The following is a 26,226-nucleotide window of genomic DNA, read 5'->3' on the forward strand; positions in this document are numbered from 1 at the left end:
ATTTTTTCCTCCTTCACATGAACTTTGTTCTTCCTGCTTTTTTGTTTTCTCCTAGGTGTTCTTATAACTACGTATTTTTTGTCTCTTCTGTCTTGAGCCACTGTTTGCTTGTTACATGTGTTGGGATGCACTTCTAAGCATGGAGGAAGAGTAATTTGGTACTTCTGTTGCTTGATTTAATTTGTGGACATCTGTTTGATCTCTGCAGATACCTCTGTACTTCTGTGTACAGGATAGGATATGTGGACTATACTGTTTCATGATATTTCATGCCTATACTATAAGTAGCTAACACTTTACTTGTTTCTTTTCTCTTTTTTAGGCTTATGCATCAGGGTGTGATATTGTGATATTGGGTACTGACTTTCAAAGATTACAGATAATCCCTGGGGCAAAACATGGAAACATTCAAGTGGGATGTGTGGACTGTTCAATGCAACAGGGGAAGGTACGTAGAGCAGTGTTTCTAATGTTAAGTGCCTTCTGTAGAGTGTGTATACTTGAAAGTTACAGCAAATACACAAGCATAAGTAGTAAAATAGCTGATTACTTTGTGTCTTTATATATTATAAGCAGTACAGTGAATGTGAAATAGTAACCATAGACAGGAGATGGCAGAAGATACGTAGGCCTGCACAGGAAGATATAGACATACACAGAGCTGCATAGAAGAGATAGCAAGAATTGGACTAAAAGATTATTAAGATGGAAGCAGGGGTAATATATTCACTATGGTTTCACATTACTGGATGTGTAATTGACGTGCTTTGACATATTAGTGGGTGGCATTAGGTGAGTGCTTCTAAAAAAATCACTTTCAGATCATACAGAAAAGTTATGTTCCTTTCAGGCAATTCTTAAAGGTTCAAAATTGCTCTTGGACAGGGTTTTGCTTTCTTGAATTTTCAGCTTTTCTTTTTCTAATGTGGGTCAACTAGATCAGAAATACTGTATTTTAGACACTATTAGGTTTCAAGTCCTTTTTACACAAGTCTTTCTTAATTTTCCTATTGCAGTAAAAAAGAAATAACCGTGTAAGTCTACACGTTGGGATGTCACAGTGTGATTAAATTATTCAGTAAGAAGTAGGAATTGGCTTCATATTGGCTTATATAGGAGGTTTTTTTTTACTTTGGTGCTTTATTTAACTATGTCCTTGTGAGGAGATAACCTGAGCCTTCTGCATATCACTACAAGCCTCCTAAGTTCATGAGAACTTTGGTTAGACTCTGGTGTCCATTTTGAGATAAGATTTCTGCATGGAAACCAGTTCATGTTTACATGAGAGGTCTATGATGGTGATCCCCAGCCACTCTCAGTTCTTGCTTTTTAATGTTTGAGTGATGAACTCTTGTAACAGTAGTGAAGGAACTTAAATGAGGAAATGTTCTCCTCTATGTCTCTGGTACCTCACAGCCATAAAGACTGCTTGTGTTTCTCTATTGACTGCTGTTAACTAGAGAGTGTTTTTGAGTTCACTGGCTGTTTATTAACAAATGGTGAAGTACACAAGCAGATCACATACCACAGTTAATTGTAAAATTTTCTTCAAATTTGCGAGGTCATCTTCACTATATAATAGCAGTTCTGTATGCATTTAAATTACAAACTGTCCTTGAATTGTAAATTAACACGTGAATATATAAAAATATCAAGCTTACTAAGCTTTAGAAATTATTTGTTTCTTAAGTAGACCAATGTGGTCATTTTGATTCTGCAAGTTGATATTGTTTGCTCTTAGCAATTTAACTACATGTATTTGCAGAGTACTGAAATACTGAAAGGCTAGGAATCTACTTACTGACTGGACTCATTAATACATTTTCAGTTCACTGTTGCAAGGATGGTGTTTAGGGGAGAACTTTGTGGAGTAGGGATGATGGTTGGACTCAGTGATCCCAAGAGTCTTTTCCAACTTGAGTAGTTCCATGATTCTATTCTTTCCCTCTATTCTGCTGTGGTGACGCTGCATCTGGAATAGTGCATCCAGTTGTGGGCCCCTCAGTTCAAGAAGGACAGGGAACTGCTTGATAACGTCCAGTGCAGAGCCACAAAAATGATTAAGGGAGTGGAACATCTCCCTTATGAAGAAAGGCTGAGGGAGCTGGGTCTCTTTAGCTTGGAGGAGACTGAGGGAGGAGACTGTTTAGAAGTATGTTAAGAGCAACTATTGGGACGACAGAGCCAGGCTTTTTTCAGTGATGTCCAGTGATAGGACAAGGGTCAGTGGGTGCAAACTGGAACATACGAGGTTCCATTTAAACATCAGAAAAAACTTCTTTACTGTGAGAGTGACAGAGCACTGAACAGGCTGCCCAGAGAGGTTGTGGAGTCTCCTTCTCTGGAGACATTCAAAACCCACCTGGACACATTCCTGTGTGATGTGCTCTAAGTGATCCTGCTTTGGCAGAGGGACTGGAGTAGATGATCTTTCGAGGTCCCTTCCAACCCCTGTGATTCTGTGGAGGGCTGCTATCAAGCATTTTTTTCTGTAATAGCTGGCTTTTACTCTCTTTGAAGTGTCTCCATCATTTTCCTTTTGGATGACAGAATTGGTTTGCAAGCTAAGTTATTTTCTATTTATGAAAGCAACAAGTTGATTTTTTTTTTTTCCATTTCTGCCTCTTTAATCTATTTCTAGTTTATTGGGGAACTAGAGTCAGGTGCAACTTCTTTGAAGTAGCAACAGCTTAGAAGTTCATTCATGACCCACCTCTCCCTGCGCTTTCAAGGGTGGCAAAAACATGTCACCGTCTTTTTTTCTCTTCCTATTCTAGTTTTGGAGATAAACTTGATTCTTTGTCTTCAAGAGTGAGATGAGGGGAAAAAAAATTTTATAATCCCCAAAAAGCATGTATGTATATGTTTATCTTTATATGTGTTTGTATGTTTATGTATATTTTACAAAGTCTCCCATAGGTTTGCAAGGGCTGATTTAAAAAACAGGACAATTATACTTTTAGGCCACTGAATCCAATCTCTTTCTTCTGGTTATAGGCAACTTGGTAACCCACAATTTGTTTGTAAGTACAGTACTTGATTGTCTCCCACACAGTGTACATAAGTGTGGGATGTTCCCTCTAGTGAACATAAGTAACTTACTGAGAGTGCACGCACTACCACTTTCTAACATTATGAATGACTGTAATCTCTCTTACAACTCAGTACAGCTTCTCTGCACACTTATTTCTAATAATAGGACTTGTGACAACAATAGAGATTTTGTTGATGTCTGGGTAGTTATTGTGGTAGTTTGGAGAATTCTCGAACACAAATATTTGTTCTTTTTGTTGACATGCTGCTCAGTGAGGACTAGTCTGAGTGGCAGGATCGTTGTGAAAGCCTGTGGAAACTTTGAGGGAGTAGCAGTTGCTCTAGATAGTATCTGTTTAGCATTTTGGCATGCTAATGTTAGTTTGTCTTAAAGACTCACTAAACAGTGAAAAATTACAAGAACTGTCCACACCTGGAGGAACAGGAAAACTATAATTAATAGAGGTTTGTATAAGCTTGCTGTTGGAGTGAGGAATGGAATTTGGAGAGTAAAAGTAATTGAAGTGAAGAGAATTAGAGAGGGCAAAGATGAGTCTGAGATGTAAGGAAAAAGTTTCTTCAGGCATTTTTGCAACTGTGACAGAATTATTCTTGGCATTTTTGGGTCAGTCTGATGTTTAGGTTGTTAATGTGATACGAATTTATTCAACTGTATATTTTTTATGCAGAGGGTTTCTCTTGAAGATATTGATATATAGAATTTAGGATCTCTGTTCATCTGTATATTTGCAGTTAATGGATCACGTATGTGTGTAGTCAGTGGATCTGTGCATAACAACTTAGATAAATATGACAGGTCAATGGTTTTTTTTTTTGTCTTAAAACTGTTGAGACCAATATTGAAATAAAATTGTACTTCATAAAGTGACTCTTAACTTTCTTAAATGTTGTGAATGATTTCTGAGCTGGAATTTCAGAGAATTAGCAAATTGACTGTTGCTGCATATCAGAACTGTAGATGTGCTGCATTTAACAGTAAACGTCAGGATGTGAGCTTGATATTTATCTAAAAAGACGTTTAAAAGTAGAATCTACAATTTGCATTTTATTCTTGTTTGTTCTATAGCTTGTGTCTTTGTGTGTTTATGTATATATAAATATAAATTGCTTTAGATTGCAGCTTCCTATGGAAAGGTGATTTGTATCTTTGAGCCAGTTAGCATCTTGAAGGAGAACGGCAGTCATCATGATGTAAGTAATTAGTCACTCCTTAATTCCTTTGCTCAGTTACAAGGCCCAACTAATTTTTATGGTTTGCTTTAAAGTTGAATGTTTGTTTGGATTTATTCTTTTAATGATATAATAAAATGGAGGCATAAGATGGTTCTTGGGAAAGGAAAATAGTAGGTGGAGGTCGGAGACATGTAATTTGGAAGATTTAATTTTTTTTTAATAGGTTTTACTGTAATACTTCATATTACTGATTTATCTAACCCCACAATTCGTAACTGAAATATTCCAGAAGTTCTTCACACCTTTGTTCTCTAAGGAGCATACCTGGTGTGTTTTACAGTTCTGCTTTAATTTTCATGTATGGAACTGTGTGCTCTTGGTCAAATCCATAATAGTTTTTAAAAGTCTGTGGCTTTTTTAGAATATCTGATTGCATGCTTATATTTCATTCTTTTATAAAAGTGAATAAGAACAGTATTCTTTTGATAGCAACTGTCAGTGACAGTTTAGTGGTTTAGGGAATTAGCAGCCAAAATCTTAGTTTCTGGATAATAATAAGTTTTAGTGCTAGTTATTTAGCCATCCTTCTTACATGGAGAGAATTGCTTTTATAATTAGAAGCATTAGTGTCTAATTAAAGGCAGTTTGAGAGCTTTGACAGCACTTGCTCTGTCTTTGTCTTCAGGGATTTAGTTGTTTGTATAAAGAATTGTTTACATGGCTGTGTAGTAGATGCTTTTCTTTAAACTAACAAGTTCAGTCATAGGGCTCCTCGTATATCTGTAAACCAGTGGTATTTTAATATATTAAGTATCTGGTATTGAATATATATATATACACTAAATTATACCACTGAAAGCAGTGGAATAAAATATTGCTAAAATGTAACTTCCTATGCTTATATGAACTTTTTAGAAGTACTGCTCTCTTTTTTTGGTTATTGGAGCTGTGGAATCCATCCTGAATATTTTTCTATACTGGTAAATGGCACACTTACCTTGAAACTTCAAAGTTAGCATAGTCACTGTAAGCAGCAGAGAAAGCAGTGTCCATCCATGATTTGCTTTCAAGTATTTATAGTCAAGGAAACACTCTTATTTTATTCTTGCAGTTAGCCCCTATGCAATTATTTCCAGTGTATTTAGGTTGTTGTAAGATTGTATCTGTCTTTCATATAATAGAATGTTTGGGATCTAAAAAATAATAACAAATGAACCAACAAAAAAGCCCCCCTGCATCAGAAATGTTTAATTTAGCTCCTTATCTGCAGATAGTTCTTACTGTTTTCTACTAAACTTCTGAAAGATTTAGTAATTATATTTCAATTTTCAAATTGATTGGCTTGATATTTTTGCAGTGAGAGAATATCACTTTTCAAAGTGTATCTTTGTGAATTAGGAAAAAAACCTGTTGGTTCTTAATATTAATTCCAGTAAGTTCCTTTTGTAATTCAGTGCTTGAAAACTTTGCAACCTATTATGAAAACAGCCTAGATAAATATTTTGTGAGTTTATCCGTGGCTTGTTCCAGGGAAAGAAGTAATAATGCAAAATCTGAAGATAGCTGACTGTTCTATTTTATATTATAAAAAAGGGGCAATAGTATAATATGTTACATTGACTGTATTGAAATACTGTAATTCAGCTGTACTACTGTTATCAGGCACCAAGTGCACTTAGCGTATTTAATTTTTCATGTATTTCCCTTTTTACAAAAATAAAATCAGACTTCTCTTAAAAAAAAACCCAACAAACTCAGATTCTGATTATTATTTTATATACTTAATTTTTTCAAGATATACTTTTAAAAGAAGAAATAAGAAACTTCTAATAGTATGGTCAGATTAATGGAAAGCTATTTTCATTAAAAATTGGAACAAAACAATTTTTATTACTTAAGCAGTAATTTATTTTAAACACATCCTTTGTAGAAGTTGGGAATTGCAGTGAAGATGTACTATTTCTAATGTGAAAGGGGGAGGGAGGGGAAGGAAGTGTTTTCATACTAATTGTTGTGAATACTGAAAATTTCAGGTGTTACATTATCAGTGGCAAAAGAATGCTCAAATCTTACTGGATGCTATAGCACATAATCTAACATGGGATCCCACAGGTACGTCTAGAATAAAATAAGCACCTACCTATTTGATATTAGAACTGATTTATTATTTAAATTTCACCATTTGAGGACAAGGAAGAGATGTTAGTTTTGTCCCAGCATAACAGAGAATGTCAAGGGGGAGTGAAATCTACCTTTTGTCACTAGTCGTGGGAGAACCAAAATATTGGATGCATCTGCATGGTCTTAATCAGTTATCATAATCATAGCAGTATCTAACTTTTAAATGCTAGATACTTGTTATGGAAGAGGAACATCCAGAGTAGCTCTAGGTGTTTCTTTCAGAGAATAATTTATTTGGGCATTTGATTCATTTTCACAATTTGAAAATTTGTTTATATATGAGAGTATCTTCTTGCAAGATGGAGTCAATCTATAATCCTGTAGTTGACTAAGTAAAAGGCACGCTACTATTATAGTAAATTTCCTATAGAAAAGGTGTTAACATGATATCTGGCATATTTTTCCTTGCAGTTTATTCTTTATTTCTCTGTGTTTCTTTTTTTCTCTCGCTTAATGGAAGTCTATATTTTGCTACTTGTTTTGTAGTTACATTGTTATAAATATTGGTTCTAGGCACTCGCCTTTTGACTGGTTCCAGTTCTCTTCAACTTTGGTCTAATATTCCTTTGGAAAACCCTTCTGACAATGACAATACTGAAACAACAGATGTTGGACTTGGAGAATGGAGGTGTATCTGGCAATGCAAGTAAGAAACTTGTTTAAAATAATTTTTTTAAGTAATTCTTTTTTCCTTGCTGATTTATACCTTTCAGACAAAATACTCTTTGTAGTTCAGTGAAATCCTATAGTATACTGATACTTGATAAATATTATGATATGTTATAAACTTGAACCATATATTCCTTTAATATGTGATGTTTCTTTCTTTGCACAAGATCAGTTGTAATTGATTTTGATGTACTTTGGTTTTTGACCATTCTTCAGCTGTATTGAACACCAGTAAATTACTGAGGGAAGGCTGCTGTTGAGACTTGCTGTAGACTTGGTTCCTTATACAAGAAGTAAGATGAAAGCTGCACATTTGAAAATTATTTCCTTGCAGGACTTCTTAAAATAAGCTTTCTTTGTCACATGTACTGTACCTTTTTTCTTCTCATATTTCCCTGCTTCCACACACCTTTTACTTTTTCTGTGTTTATTCTGAATATTTGGAACACTCATGCAAAGATGGATTGATTCTGTTTTATTGCATCTCTGAATGCTCTTCTTGTATTCATGTTGATTTTTATATTTGTGTCAGACAAGTTTTAGTTTAGTACTCTAGTTTATAAGACAACATATTTCAGGCTCCTTCCTGTCATAGGAAGACTTTTCTAATACGTTAGGTACACTGTTCAGTTGGGACCAGTGTACTATACAGAAGCCTCCTTAAAGAAGCCTCCCAAAGTGGCTGGCTGGAGAGACCCACCTGAAATTATTCTTTATGAAGTACATAGCATTGGTTAGGTATTTCCCTGAAAAAATCCTTTTAATAATCCTTCAGTTGTTCCTTTTCTGTGTACTCTCTAACTTTTAACAAGGATGTGTTTAAAATCCTAAGACCATCCAAATGACAACTGAATATTTTTTTTCCTTTGAATACAATGAATTTTCTGACTAAAAGAAGTTGAAGACTTACTCGGTTTATTGAAACATCTCTGGACCTTCATCTCTCAGCCTGAGAGGTGGAGTCTACCAGTAGGTAGAAGGGTGTGACTGTCACTTTAGAATCTGTGGTTATGTTAACAGTAGTCAGAATGACACAGACACTGCTTTTTCTTTGACCCTTCAATAATATGTTTTCCATTTGTACCATGTACCTTACAGATGTTTTCATAGCTCTCCCATGTGTTTCCTTCCCTCTTACAAACTCTTTTGTGGAGAAGAGAGAGCTGAGTGATGCATACTTTGAACTAGTAGGTCCTGGGAGAGGTTAACAGAGCTTTCCAGAATAATTTTTAAAATAAGGAAAAGATTCCAAATGTCTTTTTATTGGCCCTGCAAGGAGAATGTTGCTTAAATCTAGGTGGAAATTTACTTTCTTTGGTGCATGCATTTTGTAACTGGCTTGCTGTTGTTACTGCACACACTAAACAGATCATGCTTTTGTTGATCTTATGGCTATCTTAATCCTTCCTGAATGTTGTGTTTTACAGTTCCTTATATGTGTCTAATAAATTCAAGGTGAAAACCTACGCTGTAGTTGTGCTGCACAATTAAGTTTTTGTAGTTCTTGTTGCCATTAATAAGCCTGTCACTTTAGGTAATAGGTTGGTGCTTCAAAACCTGTTGAAGAAGCTCATTTATTAGTATTTCCAATGACAGTAAAACACAGCAAAAATGAACCATATGTTTAGGTGTAGATTATTTTGGTGTGCCATTTTTTACCAGTGTGACCGTACTTCTTGGCTACAATGTTCTTTTATGCCATTTTGTTTTTCTGAGTTATAACTATGGGAAGTATGAGAAATGGATCTGTCTTTCAGATAAGTTGGAACATAGGATGTAACAGCAGAAATAAATTTGAAATATAAAGAATTGTTAAGTGGAAGTTAAGCATATCTGCCTTCAGTTTAATCTGTTAGGAGCTGTTTTTTTATTACAATATTTTGGAATACTGGATATTGTAGCAACCTCAGCTGTGGCTTTTTGGTTTTCTGATTTTCCTGTATGTTCAAAAACTTGTTACACAGAAGTCCTAGTCCTTGAAGTCTTTCTAAAGCTTAAGTTGTTTCACACAGTACAACAGATGCTTGCATTTAAGAATTAAATCATTTTCATGAACTCAAGGGGCGAAAGCTGTTTTGAGTTCTAAGAAAGTTCTTAACTTTGTCTTTATTTCATAGAACTGCTTCTCAAGTTTGTCTAATGAAGTTCTCACCAGATGGGGAGTTCTTTGCTACTGCTGGAAAGGTAAGTATATTTTTCTAATTGTTTTGTACTAATTCAGGTAAGCTATTAAAGCAAGCAAACAAAACAAAAGCACTTTTTTTTTTTTTTTTTAAAAAAAAGCACTATTCACTGAAAATCTTTATTATTTTTTGTGTAGTATTTTCAGTAATCCTTCTATGCATCTTAACATTTTGGTATATAAAAAATTGGGAAACAGGTACTTGGGGGAGGAACAAACATTCACTGTTTACTATTTTAAAATACCCATTTTTTAATCAGTACCAAATTACAAGACATCAGAAATAGAAGAGTTTTGGGGATGGAGGAATATCTGTGTATGAGCTCACTGATGGATACTCTTCCAGTGAGGAAATATATTTAAAGTTTCACTAGTATCCTGACACCACTAGTCCAAAATAGCTTTTTAATATCTTTTTGAGTACATGTGTCTGTATGTTTGTTTGTTTACATAGACGAGAATTCACATTCCCCTCCACAGGTATATTTGCACATAGTTAAGGTCAGTGTTCATGTCCAGTCTTGCAGATTAGTTTGGTTTGCTCAGCATTGAGTGGTTTATCAGCAAAAGCGACAAAATCCCTTGGCAAAATAAGCAAAAAAATTAAAGCAAAATGTCACATCTTTTTACTTCCTGAAACACTAACAAACTGATCTTTTATTTGTACTACAAAACTTGTTGTTCAGGTTTTGTAAGAGAACATAAGTCAAAGCAGAAAAAACCAAGATAATCTGGAAGATCCAGTGAAAAGCTGTGACAAATCCATATGAAAATATATATTTCTTGTCAAAGATGTGAAATAAGTAGTTTTCTACGAATCATAGAATCATAGGGGTTGGAAGGGACCTCAAAAGATCATCTAGTCCAACCCCCCTGCCAGAGCAAGGTCACCTAGAGTACATCACACAGGAACGCATCCAGGTGGGTTTTGAATGTCTCCAGTGAAGGAGACTCCACAACCTCCCTGGGCAGCCTGTTCCAGGGCTCTGTCACTCTCACAGTAAAAAAAATTTTTCAGATATTCACCTTGAACCTCCTTTGCTCCAATTTGCACCCATTACCCCTTGTCCTATCACTGGTCATCACTGAGAAAAGCCTAACTCCATCTTCCTGACACTCACCCCTTACATATTTATAAACATTGATGAGGTCACCCCTCAGTCTCCTTTTCTTCAAGCTAAAGAGATCCAGCTCCCTCAGCCTTGACACTGACATTGATCAAAAAACTCAGGTTAGAAAATCCAGGCCCATTTTGTGGGAATTTATGAAATTATCAAAGTAGGTAGTGGGAAAAAAATGTTTTCGGATTACTGTTTTTAAAAAATAAACTGAAAACGTAACAGTAAAAACAGTTTTAACAATGATTAACAGATACAGGTAGCCATCAAGTTTGTGCTGCCAACTAAGGAATCCAGCAGAAACTTGAGAATTACTGAAAAGGAAAAAAATGCTAGTATATAAGGTTAGTTTAGAAAATGTTACAGATGAGACTAATGACACTTCTTTAAGTGTCACAGAATCCAGAGCAGAACCTGAGAGAATAAGTTTCAGATGTAAGAATGAAAAGCAGTTGTGTAGTTTGGTCTAGTCTGCCTCAGAAGCATAAATGTACCTCAAAAGATCATCTAGTCCAACCCCCCTGCCAGAGCAAGGTCACCTAGAGTACATCACACAGGAACGCATCCAGGTGGGTTTTGAATGTCTCCAGTGAAGGAGACTCCACAACCTCCCTGGGCAGCCTGTTCCAGGGCTCTGTCACTCTCACAGTAAAAAAAATTTTTCAGATATTCACCTTGAACCTCCTTTGCTCCAATTTGCACCCATTACCCCTTGTCCTATCACTGGTCATCACTGAGAAAAGCCTAACTCCATCTTCCTGACACTCACCCCTTACATATTTATAAACATTGATGAGGTCACCCCTCAGTCTCCTTTTCTTCAAGCTAAAGAGATCCAGCTCCCTCAGCCTTGACACTGACATTGATCAAAAAACTCAGGTTAGAAAATCCAGGCCCATTTTGTGGGAATTTATGAAATTATCAAAGTAGGTAGTGGGAAAAAAATGTTTTCGGATTACTGTTTTTAAAAAATAAACTGAAAACGTAACAGTAAAAACAGTTTTAACAATGATTAACAGATACAGGTAGCCATCAAGTTTGTGCTGCCAACTAAGGAATCCAGCAGAAACTTGAGAATTACTGAAAAGGAAAAAAATGCTAGTATATAAGGTTAGTTTAGAAAATGTTACAGATGAGACTAATGACACTTCTTTAAGTGTCACAGAATCCAGAGCAGAACCTGAGAGAATAAGTTTCAGATGTAAGAATGAAAAGCAGTTGTGTAGTTTGGTCTAGTCTGCCTCAGAAGCATAAATGTAAATTAATAAGTATGCACACAGATTGGCTGGAACATTGCTTGATTTAGTAGAACTGTGTGGAACTCCGCTGTTGCTGTCTGGTTCATGAAGTCCCTTAATACATGCTCAAAGCACAAAGATTCAAGGATTGTTCAGTTTGCAAGTCAAGTCTGGCTTTTAAAATGTAGTTGTCATGCATATTTTCATTATTCAGTTGTATGCATCAAGAACAGATGAGTAAAACATTTTTCTTAGTTGTAGGTGTTTGTTTTCTCCCTCTAAAGTTTGCCATTTCAGATCATTATGCTTGTTTAGAAGACTAGATTTTCAAGCATTTGCTATCTTTAAGGAAGTGATAAAGATACAACAAATCTGTAAAATTATCTAGATTTCTTTTTGTAGGTAAACCATATTCCAATTGACTAGTTTCCAAGATGTGAAATGAAATCCTAGACTTTCTTGGTGATAAACTGTACTCCATGTAATAAAAATGCAACAAGTTTTCATACTCCATTCCTGTTTTGCTTTTTTTGGATGTCATATTGCTTGCTGTATGTTCTGAGGTCTCTTTACCCATTTATTATCTGAAAGGAGGGTAATTCCAGTAATGTTTAAGATAACTATTAGTTATGCAACTGTTTGAGTACAGGTTTTATTTAAAAAACCATATATTTTGTCATTGTTGATGATATATACTGTATGTATTTCACTATTTTTTAAAATCAATAGGAGTTCACATTATTTTACAAGTCAAGTTTTAATGGATTCTAATGTTATAATACAATTGAATTGTGGAAAAAAATGTATTAATCTGCAAATAGCTTCTAGAGGGATAATTTCCTTGCGTTTTTTGACTGGAGTATCTTGTGTTCTGTAGTGTTTTGCTATAAGCTCATGCAAAGCACAATTAGTAAGTAGGAAAAAACTATGAACTAAGTAGGAAAATTAAAAATTATCATAAATTGCTAAATTTCCTGCAGAATCTTTAAAACACATCTTGGTTTCTGTGTCTTCTTTGTTTAATGTTTTATGAGAGAAGATGCTGGTCAGTGAAACAACCACCACCTCCTCCTCCCCCATGTCATGTTAAGGATACCCAGATTAATACATTATTTCATTACTGTTCATATTTAAAAGCTGATCAAAAACGTATGAATCTCAGAATCACAGAATCGTTCTGGTTTCAGAAGAACTTTCAGATCAAGTCCAACCTTTAACCTGACTTAACCATTAACCTAACTCTCCTGAGTCCAGTGCTGAGCCATATACCTGAGCACCACATCTACACTTTTTTTTAAGCACCTCCAGGGGTAGTGATTCAACTACCTATTTTGCAAGGGCATCTGGGGAGCTGTGATAGTTCCTGGAGAGACATACCTGCTGTGCTGGGCAGGACCTTCCTACAATTTACCCCTATACTCTTAAGTCACCTCATTGATTCAGGCAGAAGGGATAGGGACTACTTCATGTCATGAGCCCTGTTAGTCTATTGGGCTAGTTTCAGAGAGGGTAGATGGTGGCTCTAGTGGTCTTCTCTCTTTCTTGCATTCCCTGATGCTTCATAACTTACTCACCCCCTCCCAAATCTTCATCACAAAGTGGAGGAATTCCTCCACCTGGGCACACTTCCCACAGGTGTGCTTACTGCTGCCATCCGATAATGGTGTGTGAGTAGGGTGCAAACACACCTGCATGGCAGCATTTTCCCAGGAGAGCTCAGTCTGGGAAGCTGCATCAACCCTAGAGTGTGCAGAGCTGAGGCATGCCATGGCTTTGTGCCAGCTGGATAGCATAATTCCCTAGCTGAGCTTCGCTGCCCTCCCTGTGTGCCCTTCCTGGATGCCCTTTCAAACAAACTCAAGTGCCCTGCTCTGGCTGAGGCATAGTGTTTGCTCACTCTGTTCACAAATCTCCTGGTCACTAGCGCTCCCTAGGCTGCTTTTTATAAGCAGGGTATTGTCCCTCGTTCTGTGCTAGTTTATCCGGTCCTTAAAGGCATAAGGACGAGGACACTAGGAACATGATGTTTTCAGTTACTGTGTATGCAGACTGAGCAGTAGTGAGTTTGATTTTTTGAGTTGTAGTCTTTTGTTTGTATTCCTAGTGCTTAAATTAGTATCTGTAAGTTTTGGGGGTTTTCTGTCAAAGTAAAAGTAGTTGTACTGGCTTGAACTGGTATTCAAATTTTCATACAACTTGTAGTTTTGCGCATAAAAACTTGCAGCTAATAAGGAGGTGCAGAGTTAAATGGAAGTTATTAATGGCAAGAGAGATTAAAAGGAAACTCTGCTACATTGTTTTTTTCTAAGATCACGTTTTGAAGTTCTTTTTACTGAACTGGCTTTCTGTCATCCAAAAAGTACTTAAAACAAAATGAAAACTCAGGAGACATACCCAGAAGTACTGAAGATGCATCATATTCTTATTTACTGTCCTTTTTCTTTCCTCAGGATGATTGTCTTGTGAAAGTGTGGTACAATACAGACAGCTGGCGATCAGCTGTAACGCCACCTGGTGCAAGTCCAGAAAAACAAGTAAAGGAAGTTGATTTTTCATTTGTTTATTTGGCTCATCCTCGATCAGTGAATGCATTTTCATGGAGGAAGACTAGTAAATTCATGCCACGGTCAGTAGTTCTAATAATCTCAGTTTTACAGATTGCCCAAAAAATCCTGAGCTGTACCATCTTCCTAGATGTACTGTCAACAGTAACAGAAGTTGTACAGTTTAGTTCAGTTAATAATTGAGTTTGCAGACCTTGTATATTGTTAGTATATGTTTGTAGAATTCCTTCACACTGAAGTTCTTGAGAGGGCAGTAAGCATCGTTTTGTCTGGAAAGATAAAAAGGAAATCCCTCAGACTGGCTTAGAGATTAGAATAAATATAAAATGAGCTCTTGCAAAAATAGTTCTCTCTGTCTTTTTGATTGCACTGTCTTGAATGATCATCCATGCATTTGATCTCAGTTTGTTCCTCTCTTATCTGTCCTAATGGAATCAGCAATTCAAAAATGCTATCACTTTGTCATCTTTTTCAAACATCTAAGTATTTCTGTGTCTTGTTTCTCTACCTAATGTGAACTAGATCTCTGTCAGAAACAGTATCTGGAAATTTAATAAAAATGATCATTTGGAATTGATATTTTGGGTTTGATTTTTTTTTTTGAGTGGTCTAACAATTCCTAAATGGCCTGTCTCTAGTTTTCATCAATAATTGTCCTGACAAACTGAAAGGGCATTACCAATTCTTTGCCTTGCATCCATCTTTTTGGTGTATTATTCCAGATACTAGCCTCTTGAATTCCACATACTTTTGTGTTTAAACAAGTTTATGCTGTCGTTTGCACTGACTTTGAAGTAGAAAACCCTTTGTAAGGCCATGACTGTAGTCTCTAAATTATTTTTCAAAATCCATGTAGTCTATTATGTCTAAGGGAGTTTGCTGCTGGACAGGCCAGTTAGATGTTCCATATAGTTCTCAGGTCTTAGTTAAAACTAAATTGTGAACTTGTCTGAACTGGAAACATGATGTGCTGCATATTTTTTTCAGTATCTTTGTTTAGGTTAATTGGATTTTTTATATGTATAAAACAAAAATTGCATTTGGAAAAAGAGTAGTTAATAGAAGTGTGTATTTTTAAATTTGCTATTGTATTTCTTGTATTATCTTGGTTTCTCCCATTTGTATGTATTGTTTTATAACTGCTAGGTAGCAGTAAGATCTGGGGAACTGACAACAGGAATGCAGAATCTGGTTAGATTTTTATCTGAAGGACTTTAAAAAGGAAAACATAAGAATAAAAATAGAAATTCCAATTGTGACTTATTCTGTAAGTTGAAATCTGTGATTTAGTGTTGCACTGTTGTGTAATGAAGTTTGAAGTAATTTATATCCAGATATTTGAACAGTTGTGGAAGCCTTTCATACAGAATCTCTTTTCCTAGGAATGTGTTGAGATTTTCTTTCCTTAGTATCTTTAAGCTACTTGGTGCAGTTTTAAAAACTGATAATGCAATATTTTGTGGCACGGTTGTTTTATTTTGATGCTATGTGATAGTAAGCAGCCTCTTCACACCTAAAATTTTGTTTTTGTTAGTGGTGCTGTCTGCAATGTACTCCTCACTTGCTGTAAGGATAATGTCTGTCGTCTCTGGGCAGAGACTTTGTTACCCAATGACAGTCTGTTGTGTGGTGGAGGAAACAACAACTGGAGTGAAGCAGTGACCTTAACAAATAACTTCAAGAGAAATACTTCGAGTAAGGACAAAGTGCAAAGTGCTTTAGAGGTAAGAGATGAAATCGAATAGTGAGAATAAACACATGTACACACACATAGTTTTAGACAGTTAGTAACTTGAACATGTAAGCTGAACTCCTTCATATCGTTAATGTTTGTAAGATGATGTAAAAGATTGAATTCACTTGAAATCTTGCTTAGGAAGTCTAAGCTGATAGCTGTTCTACTGAACTTTCACATTAGAAGACACTCTTCTTACATCACTTCTGCCTGTTTTGCTCTGGTGACTGAAGCTGTGTTCTTTGATGTATCAAGTTCGGAGAGCTGGGAACAATATGGAGTGCATACTGTTTATAGGTTACAGAAACCCACTAATAATGCTGCCTTAAAATATAAAGTAGTAGTTCACCTGTTACCTCTGAAGTTTTTTGTGTCTTCTGCAACTGGAAGAATGATGGTAATGCAAGCAAGTTGGAGAGGGTTTTGAGTAACCTGGTCTAGAGGAAGGTGTCCCTTCTCATGGTAGCGTGATTGGAACTATATGATCTTTAAGGTCCCTTCCAGCTCAAGTAATTCTAATATAATACAAAAGGAAGAAATATAGCCTTGGTTGCCTTTCTGCAAGCAGAACTGCTTGTAAACAGCACCTCTATGTCAGACGATCCTTAGCAGGTAGGAGGGACGTGAGTGAAGAATTAGTAGTGTCCTACAAAACTGTATAGAGAGTATGTGGGCATTGTGCTTTTATCTTAATTTAGTGATAGATTTAGCATGCTCATGGTGCTTTCTTGGCATATGTGGCATAGATGAAAAGTGTGACGGGCTGAAAGGCAGAACACAGAAAAAAATATTCAAAGGGAAGAGGAGAAGGGATGTTGGAAACCGTTGTGTTCCTGTTGAAGGTATGAGGCAATGTTACAGATGTAAGTTACTTAAATAAGTAAGAAATAAGTTACTTGAAAATTGAGAGAAAACTGTTCTATGTGAGAATGATATGGTAAGAATGGCAAGTGAAAAGGAATGCTAGGAGTATAATTACCATCGTTGATACAAATTGTGTACTTTCTTGTACCTTTTGTTCCCAATATAGGTATCTACAGAATGATGGGCTTAAACTATGCAGTATGTGGAGTAAGACTTTTTAATACTGGCATAGTCCATCTTAAAAATTATTTTCCCTCAGAAACATGTATTTGCATAAAGGAAGGAAGACCTTAAAATTCCCTGGGCCCTCTGGTGGGAGTGAAAGTATTCATCTAATCAGATCCGAAATACTGATCCAGTTTTTCAGTCTGTGAAAGGACATTATTCAGTTTTGCTGTATTTTTGGTTGTTTTGTTTTTATCTTGTTGTGTTGGCTTTTTTTCTCAAGATCTTACATAAGCTTAGTATACATTTACGAAGCACAGTAGTATTTTCTGTTTTAAGTATAAAAAAAGTATGGGCATTGTCTACGCACTGATACATGGAGCAGTTACATGGTACTGTGTGGGCCTCCATAAATTAGTCTGAAGGCATTATCTTTATGTCAGGCACAACCTGAACACTGCAAGAAACTCTGATGCTTTGAAGTAGCTTTTAAAATGAAAACTTGAATTCACTAGTATCAAGAAAACCAGTTAGAGATGAAATCTGCTTTTTCTTTTTGAAAGGAATTAAAATGACACCTTGTTCTTCATGCAGTTAAACCTAAGGCACTTTCGACGAGGAAGGAGGAGGTCGGGTGCTGTTGTAGCACATACTGGATTTGCTCCACATCAGCGAGATCCCCATGAAGTTCACAGGAACATTACTCCTCATGCAAATGCACTTTGTCACTTCCATATTGCTGCCAGTATCAATCCAGCCACAGGTAAGAAGTGTGGTAAACCCTTGTCACAGGGCGAGTTACAATTTCTGATAGTTTTCTGTAAGCTTAACTGGCTCAGAGGTATTTGTACATTATTTACATAATAATGCAAAATTACTAGCTTGTTGTTTTCATTTCATGCATGAAAGAACCTTCTCCTACAGTAATGAATTTATTTGATTAAATTCCCACCACAGTAATCCTCTTTCATTTTTGGTCATCTTTAAGCTGAGGTTCACCATGGTCTGAGATCTGGAAGGCTAAGTATGTGTAATTGGGTTTACAGTTTTACTAAGAATTGTTTATCATGTTGGGAGCGCACAAATAAAAAAGCATCTTAAAATTACCTAACACTAAGTGTCTGAAGTAACAACACAATCCTGTACTTTTGTTCTGTCTCTGAAGCAAGGAAAACATGCCTTCGTCTTGTGTTCCATAAAGTTTAATACCTCCTTCCACTCCAGTAAGGTATTGGTAGACTTTAAGGAAAATCCTTTATAGTTGCTACTATTTCTGCCTTTGTATTTGTTTGTGCGTGCTGAGAATGAAGTGCTTGTCTGCTCAGTGAAAACCTGAATAGAAATGCAGTATTGAGTGGCCTTTCATTAAGGTTTTAGTGCTCTGATGTAATTTCCTGTTTCTAAACAAAATGAACAAGCATACAAACTTTTCATGAAGTCATTAAGCTCAGTCCTATAAGTAGTATTTTTAAATTGCTTTTTTGTTCTTATTGCACCTTGTGTGAAAGGCCAGTTTTGACATAAAGATAGTCAGGACTAGTTCATATTTATGGTTGTAAAGTCTTTTGTGTGGTTATGAAGAACTGTTGGTTTCCGCTACCATTGCTGGGCTAAGCAAGCTGTAAACACCTTCTCCTGAGAGGTTAGAGTTAGCCTTCACTTTTTTACAATTGGTTCATGTTGCTTTTAATAGATGTGACTAGAACCACATCCAGCCTACCAGAAGGTAGGCTTCTTGCAGTTATGTGCTGTACCATCAGTCCTATCCTGTTCTATTTCTACAGGAAATATCTCTAGTCATTACATGTGTTACTACCCACTGTCATAAAGGAAATTTTCTGCAAAGCTTCTTGGAGATTTGGAGATCCCCTCTTCTGTGTCTTCATATTGCACGAAAGCTAACTAACCTTTTTGTGTGGCTAGCACATAATCCTTCCCTGTCTTTTTTTTTTTTTTTAATTTCTACTCTTAATGCATTTCTTTCCTTACTCATTTATACGTGACATTTAAGTAAACTTAATGTCATTTTCAGTAGTCTTTGCAATATAAATGTGCTCAACTGCAAACTCATAGAATGGGAATAAGAATAATTCTGAGAAATATGATATAATGTCTTCCAATGTGTCTGGCACTTGTCTTTGGCCATTTTGGTCTTGTGTTCCTTCTATGCTATTTGTATTATCTGTCTTGATACTGTGTTTTGGATCATGTGGTCTTTAACTCAGTAGATTGGAGGATAACAGATTGTTCTTTAATGCAAAACCTCTGAAGTAACTTGCACATCTTAAATCCTAGTTTGAAGAAATAGCCATTCTCCCTTACAGTCAAGCCCTTAAGTACTTCAGTCCAACCAGATTATCTAAGCAGTCCTTTTAGTGTGCCCTTTTCAAATTAATCTGAAAACCTAATTGTATTTTATTCTATTTAAACTAAATCAGTTTATGATCTTTCATTTGAAAATTTGCTCTTATTAGAGCATTTGGAGTCCTTGAGAAGGCCAGAGCATCTTTATTTCTCATTCACTTCACTTTTTGAAGAAGAGTAATGCTTTTGAAGAAGAATAAATATTGTTTGGTTTTTTAAAAAGCTTTTATTGCATTTGTGTTCTGTTGTTAATTTTAAAACTAATTTTCTTGCAGGAATAAAGTCCTTGAGACCTTCTTTTATACTAGTGTTACTTAAACTAGTATTCAGCTTGGGTGTGGAGTTCAGTGAATGGAATAAGCAGTGGTTGTGAGGACAATATCTCTAGGCAAATCCAGAAAAACTTACTGAATCCAAAGACCTTTAGAATGTTTCTGGAAAAAGTAAATGTGAATTATTAAGCGAATAGAAATTCACTATGGACTTTGTCCAGAGCTGAGCATCAGTTAGCAGTTTGTAGCTTTGAGGTAGGAGAATGGGAAAAAATGGGGGGTATTTTTTTGTGATCTTTTTATATATACTCAAAGTACAGAGATTCATAATCTAATCTGAAAAGTAATCTTTCTACTTGACCTTCTTTTTCATGCTTACTTCAGCTTCACCTTCCAAAGAGAATTCAACAGAATTCTTCCTTCCACATTGTTTTTGCTAAATGTACTATGATGTTTTTGAGACTGGCATTAATTGATCCTTTTCAGGAAGTCAGACTATTTCTTAAATGCTCCATTCTCCTGTTGAGCCCTTCCCCTGCTGCACCCCCTTCCCACAGTAACATTGCTGATGGTCATAGTGGTACTTTCTTCTATCTGTGTACTCTCAGTTATCCTTGTCTTAGGCTAGATGGGAGGGTAAATATTTCAAAGCTAGCTTTTTAAAAAAACAAACAATTAGAATTTGAGTAAAAAATATTTTTATCCCAGGGCATGAGATTTAAGTAATGCAGTGTAACTAGGGAGCAGAAGATGAGAATATGTATGAACTACATGGTTTTCAAAAATGTCAACATCTTTTTCTGGTAGATATTCCTCTGCTCCCTTCTATCACATCTCTGAGTCTTGGTGGAAATGAAGAAAAAAGTGGACCTTTTGTTGTGCACTGGCTAAACAATAAAGAACTTCATTTTACCTTATCTATGGAAGTATTTTTGCAGCAACTTAAGAAGAGTTTTGAACATCATTCTGAGACTAACACCGAGGAATCTAATCAAATGGATGGGAGATCAGAGGAAGGTAAAAGTCTTATACACAAATGATTTTCATTTTACAAAGTAATTTGTACTGTTCTTTCATGTGCAGTAAGAGGCAGGCAATTTGACTGTAAGGATAGAGACAGATTACAGTAGCGTTTCTATGCACTTCCTTCCCTTATGCTGGAAGTACCTAAGTGACTCTTAAAAATCTGTATCTAAACATTCTGAATTTGTTTATGGTTGTTAAAAAAATTTTGAGTTCTTTATTCTGAAAGCTGTAGTACTTAGGCCAACCTGGAGACCTTTGCATGGGAGTGCTTTATTATAACATTTTTTAAGGAAGAAGGTGCAACGTTAGGATTAACTTTATTTTTGAAGTGCTAACATAAATCTAATTTAAATGTCTTTATTCTCCAAGATAATACAGTCAATTAATTTAAATAAATACAGTTTGAAGATGACTGCTTGCAAAAAAAAAATATAAAATGGGGACAAGTAAAAGTGTTTAAGATTCAGTATGAACTGTTTTTGTTAGTCATTTACTGAGGTCTGCTAGAGAATTTCTGGTTAAAACTCTTATTTTAAATTGGTACTTACATGAGTGGCTTATGAAAGGCCTGAAAAATGCTGCAATGCCTGAATAATGCTGCTTTCAATTATTCTGCTTTTGAATATAAAAGATACAAATCTCTGTGTGTTCTAGAAGTTGATGAAACTGGAGATGAACAGAAGGGGATCCAAGAAAAGAAGGAACTGGGTGATGAGAAGGCTACTCCAAATTCAAGCCTGGTTCCTTTGTCTTCTGCTATTATTGATCATGAAATTGAAGTACTACTTTCTGAATGGAGTAAAAATGCTGACATGCTTTTCAGTATACATCCTATGGATGGTTCACTGCTAGTGTGGCATGTGGACTGGCTAGACGAATACCAGCCTGGCATGTTTCGCCAGGTGCAGGTACTTTATTTTTTCTGGGTTATGCATTGTTATTTGGTTGGAAGTATGATGAGAAAATTGTTTCAATATTTATTCTTTCTCCCTTAAAATTCCAGGTGTCTTTTGTCTCAAGAATTCCTGTTGCATTTCCAACGGGTGATGCAAACTCTCTATGCCGAAGTATAGTGATGTATGCTTGTACCAAAAATGTTGACTTAGCTATTCAACAAGGCAAACAGAAACCTCCAGGCCTTACACGATCTGCATCTATGCTTATCTCTTCTGGACACAGTAAATCAACAAACAGTTTAAAACTAAGTATCTTCACGCCCAATGTTATGATGATTTCCAAACATGCAGATGGGTCATTGAACCAGTGGCTAGTGAGTTTTGCTGAGGAATCGGCTTTTTCCACTGTACTCAGTATTTCACATAAATCACGATATTGTGGTCACCGTTTTCATCTTAATGACTTAGCTTGCCACTCAGTATTACCTCTGCTGCTTACAACATCACATCACAATGCTCTAATTTCACCTGATGTTGAGAATGCAGAACAGGCAAATGATTCTCAAGAGTCACCAGCAAGATTTCAGAGCAGAAGCAGTGCGAGCCTAACATCACAGGATCCCAATGCAGTTTACAGTGAACTTATTCTTTGGAGAGTTGACCCTGTTGGGCCTTTGTCCTTTTCTGGTGGAGTTTCTGAACTTGCACGGATCAATTCTCTCCATATTTCAGCTTTTTCTAATGTTGCATGGCTGCCCACACTTATACCCAGCTACTGCCTTGGTGAGTTTAATTTCCTCATTTTTGTTCTAAAATAAAAGTAATATAGCCTAATAATGCCATTCACTAGACAATGTAGATACACTTGTATGTGTTGGAAAAAATGTTAAATGTGGGTCCTTTTCACAAACTATTCCTGCATGAAGAATTGCTGTGGTTCTACTTTCTTTTATGTATTTGATAATTCAGGAGCTAATGCAATAAAGTTCTTAGATGATAGCACATACTTCAGAATCTGTTCGCTTAAAGACAGAGATAGATTTTTGTCTTTATTTGCAAATGGGATTCTCATTTCCTTTCATATACTTTGATTTTGTTGCAGAGCACAGCGTATACATTTTTTAGTTCTTGTAAACAGAAGTTAATGAGAGAATTTTTCTTACGTTGTTTTCTTTCATAACTTCAAAATTGCCTATTGCAAAAAAAAACCCAACAAGCAAAACAAAGGGAGAAACTTGGTGTTTGAATGCCTCAGCACTTTTTTGCATTCTTACTTTTTAGGTGCATACTGTAATTCTCCAAGTGCCTGCTTTGTGGCTAGTGATGGACATCATTTGAGGTTATATCAAGCAGTAATAGATGCAAAGAAACTTTTGTGTGAGCTCTCCAATCCAGAAATTTCTGTAAGTGAAAAGCTGTCTCAAGATTTTGGAGGTTGAAACTTCTTTCAGTAGCAGTAGTTTCAGACTTGTTGCCTAACTAAGCTGGTTGCTGAGGGTTTCACAGAATATGGTAGTTCAGCTCTGCTTGTAAAAAGTGATATGGTAAAGCTTTTTAGCATTATAGCCACTCTGCATTCCATTTAATCTCAAACTGCATATCTGAGGCAGGTCGATATTTGGTTGGGACTTCCTCTGAAACACTTTAACTACAAAGAGTAGTAACAGGAATAAACTCTGTGGGCATTGTCCATCATAAGGAAAAGTTGAGATGACAACGCAGCTTAAGGAAAGGACAAAAAACAGCTGAATGTGAGGCCTTCCAGATATTTTAGTCACCTTTCAGCTATCAAAAACCATGTGGCTTTTGTTAAAACTGGGAATGTTACCTGTGTTCTTTGTGGATTACAACCAGTATATATTTAATGCTTTAGTTAATATTTGTTTAGTGATACTGCACCTACCTACCAGGCTGTGCCACAGAATGGCAGTAACTCACAAAACTTCAGATAACAAGACCATCTCTCTGACTCTTTCTGAACAGAAATATGTTGGTGAAGTTTTTAACATCGTAAGTCAGCAATCTACAGCTCGCCCAGGATGTATCATTGAACTGGATGCTATCACAGAGCTTGTAAGTTTTATTTCTGTACTTATTTTTATACCGTAATTAGCTTGTTTTGAAAATGTTAATCATAAAGGCTATGCATGTTGCTCTTCATCAGATGAAGGGGAGGTATTTAAAGATGTATTCTGACATATACTTGCGTTTCATTTCATAGTACAATGAGTAATAAAGGTGTGTGACAGATAAATCTGTCATTGTTGTATATAACTTGCCAAGTTAAAAGTCCTTGTGTTAGAGAGCAATCTTAAGCAATACACTCCAACAATGCTCACTCCCTGTGTGTGTTTCTGCTTTTTTAGCATGGCAAGAAAACACAGTTATTCCATGTTTTTCAAGAAGACTTGATTTTAAATAACGAGGAGAAGGAAATACCTGAAAAGAGGAACAATTTATCAGACTCTGGTAAAGAATTCTTTTTCTTAGAATGTAGAAGACAAAGCATTCAATTTTTCATTCCACAGAGGAAAAAGAATTTGTTCTATAGCTTTTAGAATGTTAAGGTCAAATACCCTATTTTATTTAAGAACTTTGTATAGCAAAGATGAAAACTTAGTCTAATGAAACTCATTGGTGTTTCACTTCCTTTAAGAGCTGTGTAACCAAATTTTAGATAAAGTAGCCTATATAATGAGATATCCATCATGTACTGTGTTGAGCATTCCATTGGTGATACCGTTCTTAGAAGAGGGGAAGAAGGGAGGGAGAATGTAAAACCTGTAGCTGTAGTGTATGAGATAGACAAAGTTTACTGTATCCTTTTTATGATGGTTGTTCATCTGTCATCAGCTAAATATTGTTCCTTTGACCTTGTGTGATACAATGAATTACAGGGGAAAAAAATGCCCTCAAACATAACTATAGAATACAGTACTGTGAGTAGTGTGTGGATTTGTAGGTCTTGGGACAGTCTGAATTGCTTTAGAAGAAATGATCAGTTTTCCTTGGTGGAATGCATCAGTCGTCATGTTTTACAGGCATTCCAGTTCAGAGTAAAGTTCGTGATATGAAATCTCTTGCAATAGTTGTAAGATGAATGCTGAATAAAAGAAAGCAAAACTGAAGCAGTGTCAAAATATTACGTAATGGCTTGGTGCACAAAATTTATTTTTGTTAAAGAAAGTGGCAGGAATCAAGGGAAATATTGCCTGAATATAGGTGGTGATCAATTCTGAATGAGCTGTTTCTAGTCAAGAAAGAGATTTGGAGTAATGGAGACAATCTGTAAAAATGTCAACCCTACGCTCAGTGGAGGTCAAGAAATTGTAAATGAGATGTTGAAAATTAGGAGCAAAATAGAGTACAAAAATAAGCATTACCTTATAGCATGCCTTTATTGTATGTTTTAATCTTGAGTATAATATACAGAAAGGACTTTTAAAGAAGTATGCGAGTTATTTGATTTTAGTAAAGGTCAATTTTACACATATGTATGTGTTCTGAAGTTATGTGTAGATTGCTGGGTAAGAAATGGGGCTAATTGAACCCTTTGCAAAACTGTTAATCATAAAAAAAAAACTGCATATCATTCACATACATTCTAACTCAAAAGTATCTTCTAGTATTATAAAGCTTTGGTTTTAAACAGCCCACTTCTTTTTGTTTAATAAAGCATGTAAATATTTAGCTTGTGTCTTTTTAAAAAAAACAACAAAAACCAAATTAGTTTTCATTTTTCTGCAGTACTGTAAGCAATCCAGTGTCAAAACCACAGGGTAAATACAGCTTATTCTTGATGATGTTTTGTGTGGAGGCACACCTAAAGAAGGGTCAAAGAAATCATGCAGGAAAGGATGTCACTATACTATTTCTTTATCATAATGGGTTTAGTTTGTTGCTACAGATGGGGAATGGGTGTATCCTACAGAAATGGGCTCCTTTTGATACTACAGCTCATGTTTTCTTTGAGTGAAACTGTAGCAAGTAATTTCTTAAGAAGAAATATTTTACCTCTTGTGCTTTCCAGATGATACAGGTCTGTCCAGGTTGTGATCCATTAACCTATTCATGAGACCAGTCTGTGGCTTTCTGAATTGTTGAGGCTGCATTTTTTCTCTAGGTGTAACTCGTGTACTTTTTATACATTAAAGTCTAAACCTCTACCTAATTCATTGTCTTAGGTGTTACAGCTGCCAATAACAGATAGATAGCTAAGAAACTTAGGAGGTAAGCATGTAAAAGGCAAAGATGTAGAGGTGAGGGTACGTTCTGGGATTTAATTTAAGCACAGCAGATTTAGACAAATACGTTGTCCTCTCTAGAAGAAATTTTTGTCAGTTCTTCATGTGTGTGCCTATAATTGTAGTACTTACTGTTTGTGATAAAATACTGAGAAAACTAATATAACAGAGTTGGATGTAGTCAGACCATTGCAATTCAGTATTAGTTCGTGACAGCTTAATATGATTATTTGCTAGTCAGCAAAATTTAGTTGTGCTTTTGAATGAATAAAACCTAACATTTTCCTGTTCTGAATTTTATCAGGAAACCAGCACAATGGATTCTCTGAGAAATTCTATTTAATAGTAGTGGAGTATACTCAAAGTCGTTCATTATTACATATGTGGCATTTACATTTGAAGTCAATTCCTGTCTCAATAGGTAAGCCCTCTTTTTTGTAGTTTTCTGTTGGAAAAAAAAAATAAAAAAATCACTGTCCTG

The 26,226-nt window shown here is 35.7% G+C and overlaps 1 protein-coding gene across 1 annotated transcript in view; it reads left to right on the plus strand.

Moving 5' to 3' along the window:
• Positions 1–328: 328 nt before the first annotated feature.
• DMXL1 (Dmx-like 1) overlaps positions 329–26,226 on the plus strand; it is a 71,026-nt gene continuing 45,128 nt past the window's right edge. Inside the window, exons 1-16 of the mRNA XM_010002352.1 lie at positions 329–448; positions 4,168–4,234; positions 5,533–5,537; positions 6,261–6,339; positions 6,922–7,054; positions 9,195–9,261; positions 14,066–14,241; positions 15,714–15,903; positions 17,538–17,706; positions 20,387–20,596; positions 21,260–21,513; positions 21,609–22,284; positions 22,783–22,904; positions 23,485–23,574; positions 23,868–23,970; positions 26,050–26,166. Of these exons, the coding sequence (XP_010000654.1) occupies positions 434–448; positions 4,168–4,234; positions 5,533–5,537; positions 6,261–6,339; positions 6,922–7,054; positions 9,195–9,261; positions 14,066–14,241; positions 15,714–15,903; positions 17,538–17,706; positions 20,387–20,596; positions 21,260–21,513; positions 21,609–22,284; positions 22,783–22,904; positions 23,485–23,574; positions 23,868–23,970; positions 26,050–26,166 (2,473 nt within the window). The 5' untranslated portion in view covers positions 329–433. The remainder of the gene's footprint in view (positions 449–4,167; positions 4,235–5,532; positions 5,538–6,260; positions 6,340–6,921; positions 7,055–9,194; positions 9,262–14,065; positions 14,242–15,713; positions 15,904–17,537; positions 17,707–20,386; positions 20,597–21,259; positions 21,514–21,608; positions 22,285–22,782; positions 22,905–23,484; positions 23,575–23,867; positions 23,971–26,049; positions 26,167–26,226) is intronic.

Source organism: Chaetura pelagica, unplaced genomic scaffold, assembly GCF_000747805.2.
Source record: "Chaetura pelagica isolate M959 unplaced genomic scaffold, ChaPel_1.0 scaffold387, whole genome shotgun sequence".
Taxonomy (NCBI): Eukaryota; Metazoa; Chordata; class Aves; order Apodiformes; family Apodidae; genus Chaetura; species Chaetura pelagica.